The sequence below is a fragment of the Apaloderma vittatum genome, unplaced genomic scaffold (genome assembly GCF_000703405.1).
Source record: "Apaloderma vittatum isolate BGI_N311 unplaced genomic scaffold, ASM70340v1 scaffold21563, whole genome shotgun sequence".
Lineage (NCBI taxonomy): Eukaryota > Metazoa > Chordata > Aves > Trogoniformes > Trogonidae > Apaloderma > Apaloderma vittatum.
The window spans coordinates 8273-11852 of record NW_009706688.1 but is presented as its reverse complement, the minus strand read 5'-3'; the positions used below and the strand labels follow the sequence as shown (position 1 = coordinate 11852).

General features: G+C 42.1%; 1 protein-coding gene across 1 annotated transcript in view; it reads left to right on the top strand.

Moving 5' to 3' along the window:
• Nucleotides 1-696: 696 nt before the first annotated feature.
• The window catches only part of RNF2 (ring finger protein 2), a 4956-nt gene continuing 2072 nt past the window's right edge, over nt 697-3580 (top strand). Inside the window, exons 1-4 of the mRNA XM_009865895.1 lie at nt 697-783; nt 1160-1320; nt 2128-2343; nt 3175-3447. Coding sequence (XP_009864197.1) covers nt 697-783; nt 1160-1320; nt 2128-2343; nt 3175-3447 — 737 coding nt within the window. The remainder of the gene's footprint in view (nt 784-1159; nt 1321-2127; nt 2344-3174; nt 3448-3580) is intronic.

Below are 3580 nucleotides of genomic sequence, written 5' to 3'. Positions count from 1 at the left end.
GGAATGCCTACCTATGGCTACTGATCAAAAAACCGAGCAGCCCCCACCTAGTGCGTGTATCATTTGAGTTTCTGAAACCTAAAACCTTTTGACTCCCCCTGCCCAAGTGATCGCAAATCAGGCACACATCCCCTGAAGAGCTAGACCTCTTGGTTGAAATTGCCCAGCGACTCAGTTTTACCTGATCTTTCAGTATTCTTTAAACTTCTGCCTGGAAACCCCACGTGACATGTTTTCAGGAGGAAGACGAGAGGCGTTACAGCGTGCTTCCAGTGAACACACTTGGCTGGCTTGCTGTGTGCCTGCATAATTTTGAACTTCCACTCACCAAGTAGACCCTACTTGACCCGGGCACACGTTTCTAAGCCCACACAGCCCAACGTTTTGCGGCATTCGGTTCTGCCGCGCTTTTGTTTAACAACCTTAATTGAATTTTGCCAAGTGTTCACGGCTGACTGACTCCCTCTGTTTTTCTGGAGCGGTACAGAGCCTGGGATTATCCGTGTGTAACCCGGCGGAGCCTGGCACTCGGAGGAACAAGTTTCCCCTGTACTTGTGTTTCGCTGGCACAGAGGCTGCTCTGTCCATGTGGCCCCGGGGGCTCCGCACTCACCAGGGAAGGCTGAGAGGACCTGGCTCCCACAGCCGCATGTACCTCTGCATGCAACTTGGTTCTCTTTTTTTCTCTTCCCAGCCATGTCTCAAGCCGTGCAGACAAATGGGACACAACCTTTAAGCAAAACTTGGGAGCTCAGTTTGTACGAATTGCAAAGAACACCTCAGGTAACACATGCTGAAGGGCTGGCCTTCGTGGCAAAGCTTATTTATTTATTTATTTTTAAATAAGTTTTAGAATGTGAAGCTTTTAATGTTTAAGATTTTCCTTTAGGCGGGTTACCTGCTTATTCTAAATGATACAATATTTACCAAAAAATCTTTCCAAACCAAAACCTTTCTCATAATACTAAAAATAACTATGTTTGATCCTTATTTCTTTTTCCCACTCTATAGCAGCATGAGTGCATGTGCTTGACGTGGCTGTGCATGCATCTTGTTTTGTCTTTTACTGTGTTGCTCTTTAAAAGAGTAATAGACCACAGCATCTCTGTGAGGAAGTTACTGAATTCCGTTAAAGAACTTTTGCTTTATTTGATGCTAGGAAGCAATCACTGATGGCTTGGAAATAGTGGTGTCACCCAGGAGCCTGCACAGTGAACTGATGTGCCCCATCTGCCTGGATATGTTAAAGAACACCATGACGACAAAAGAATGTTTGCATCGCTTCTGTGCTGACTGTATCATTACAGCCCTCAGGAGTGGGTATGTAAATATTATTCCAGGGAAAAGGGATTTCACTGAAGATAAGAATGCCATCGAGGAAATCCTGGCTGTTGATACGGTGCAATGCAGGTTCCTGAATGTAGCACATTTTCCTGTTTCATTTTGTGTGTTCAGCCATCTGTGGCAGACCAGAACTGCTTTTTCCCCTATATAAAAATCATCCCATAGCTTTGCTTCTTGCAAGGAGTTGAAAACATTGTTTTCTTGCTTTTTTTTTTTCTTTTACTTTACAATCCAGTAGCAGTGTTTCAGGTATTGAGGCCTCTTCATTTCACAGGAAAAAAGAAGTTGTGTGAAGCTGACGTTTAAGTTAAATGAGAACAAAATGGTAGGAAAGACAAGACCATTTTAGTTTTCCCAGTGCTTTTTAGTTTTCCTAGTGCTTGAACTGTAGAATACGTTCCTTAATCTGTTTTGTCCTGCAAGTGCTAGAAGGACTGTGCCTTAATATAATTCCTACCAGACATGCTTTTAATTCTAGGCGAAAATCCATCCAGAGGGTTAAGGGAAGAACTGCTTTTTGGAGTGGAACTTTTGAACTCTTCAGTCTAAATATAGTTTGCTCAAACATACTATTAAAAAAAAAAAGGCAGCAGGAAGATATATGTTCTGGGTTATTGTTTAAATATCTGAAATTACCTACTCTGTCAAAAGATAGAAGCCCCATTGCAGATCTAGTACGCAGAGTCTCAGTGAGCACTTTAATTAGGAGTTGCAGCGTTAGGGCACACTTTTGTTATTGCCAGAGACTTAGTGTTGCTTTTCTTCCTTTTTGTCCATGTCCAGCAACAAAGAATGTCCCACATGTCGTAAAAAGCTAGTTTCAAAACGATCACTGAGGCCAGACCCCAATTTTGACGCTCTCATCAGTAAAATTTACCCAAGCCGAGATGAATATGAAGCTCATCAGGAGAGAGTGCTAGCAAGGATCAGCAAGCACAATAACCAGCAAGCTTTAAGTCACAGCATTGAGGAAGGATTAAAGATTCAGGCTATGAACAGGTACGTAATCCACATCATTTGTCCACATGTAACCTTGTTTGCCCTAACACTAAAAATACACAGTCTGTCCTCCCTCCATATAGCTTGAGATTCCTCTTCTCTCCTCTGAAGCCTGCCAAAATAACTTCTAGCCTTCAGCAAAATAGCTTTTGTCTACTAGCAGAAACCTTTGTATTGCTCCCAGTGAGCTCTGGGGCAGCCTGATGTGTGCAGCAGATTTCAGCTTGGCTTTACCACATCATGGCCATCGTGCCTTAGGTAACAAACTTCAGTACAATGACTCCTGTACCAACCTATTACTGTTATGTGCAAATAAATGCTCCTAATGCCAGAACTTAGGTTTTAGTGGTGACTTAATTTGTAAGGCTGATGTTTACCCAGTAGTGAAATTCGGGTTGTGCATTTAAACTTGAGAGGGCCAGCTGGGAGAGTGGCCCCAAACTTTTATATTGTGGTGAAAGATGGTGTGATTTATGTTTATAATTGCTTGTGGGTTCATATTTTGATTAAAAGAATGGTCTGAAATTGCCTGAAAAAATAACCGTATGAAGTTAAAAATTATTTTACAACATGTCTAAAAGGTGTTTGAGGGATAGGAAAAAATCCATAATCTTGTCTACGTGTATCTTTTTACAAGAAAGAATGAATTTTTAAAGTTGTGGGTGTTTTTTTGTGTTTTTTTTTTTTTTTTTTTTTTTTTAAACGTTTAGTGTTTGCATATGCATATGTCTGACTTCTGGCATGACAGACGGTTGTCCAAGCATTGTGGGCCTGTACATCAGGTGAATTCTGAATGCAGATCACTGTTTATTTCTACCCATTTCTGCTCAGGTTACAGAGGGGCAAGAAACAACAGATTGAGAACGGCAGCGGAGCAGAAGATAACGGGGACAGTTCACACTGTAGCAACGCCTCAACCCACAGCAATCAGGAAGCGGGGCCTAGTAATAAGAGGACCAAAACATCGGATGATTCTGGGCTAGAACTGGACAATAACAACACAACTGTGGCAATAGATCCCGTAATGGATGGTGCTAGCGAAATCGAATTAGTCTTCAGGCCTCATCCGACCCTCATGGAGAACGATGACAGCGCACAGACAAGGTAAATGGCTTCTGTTCCTCTTCCTGTATTGTGCTTTTGTCTTTCTGGTGCTTTTGTTTTCTGTCACTTCATGGGGGCTTTTAAAAATCAATTTACTTTGTTCATACCACACCTGGTTTAACCATATGCACTC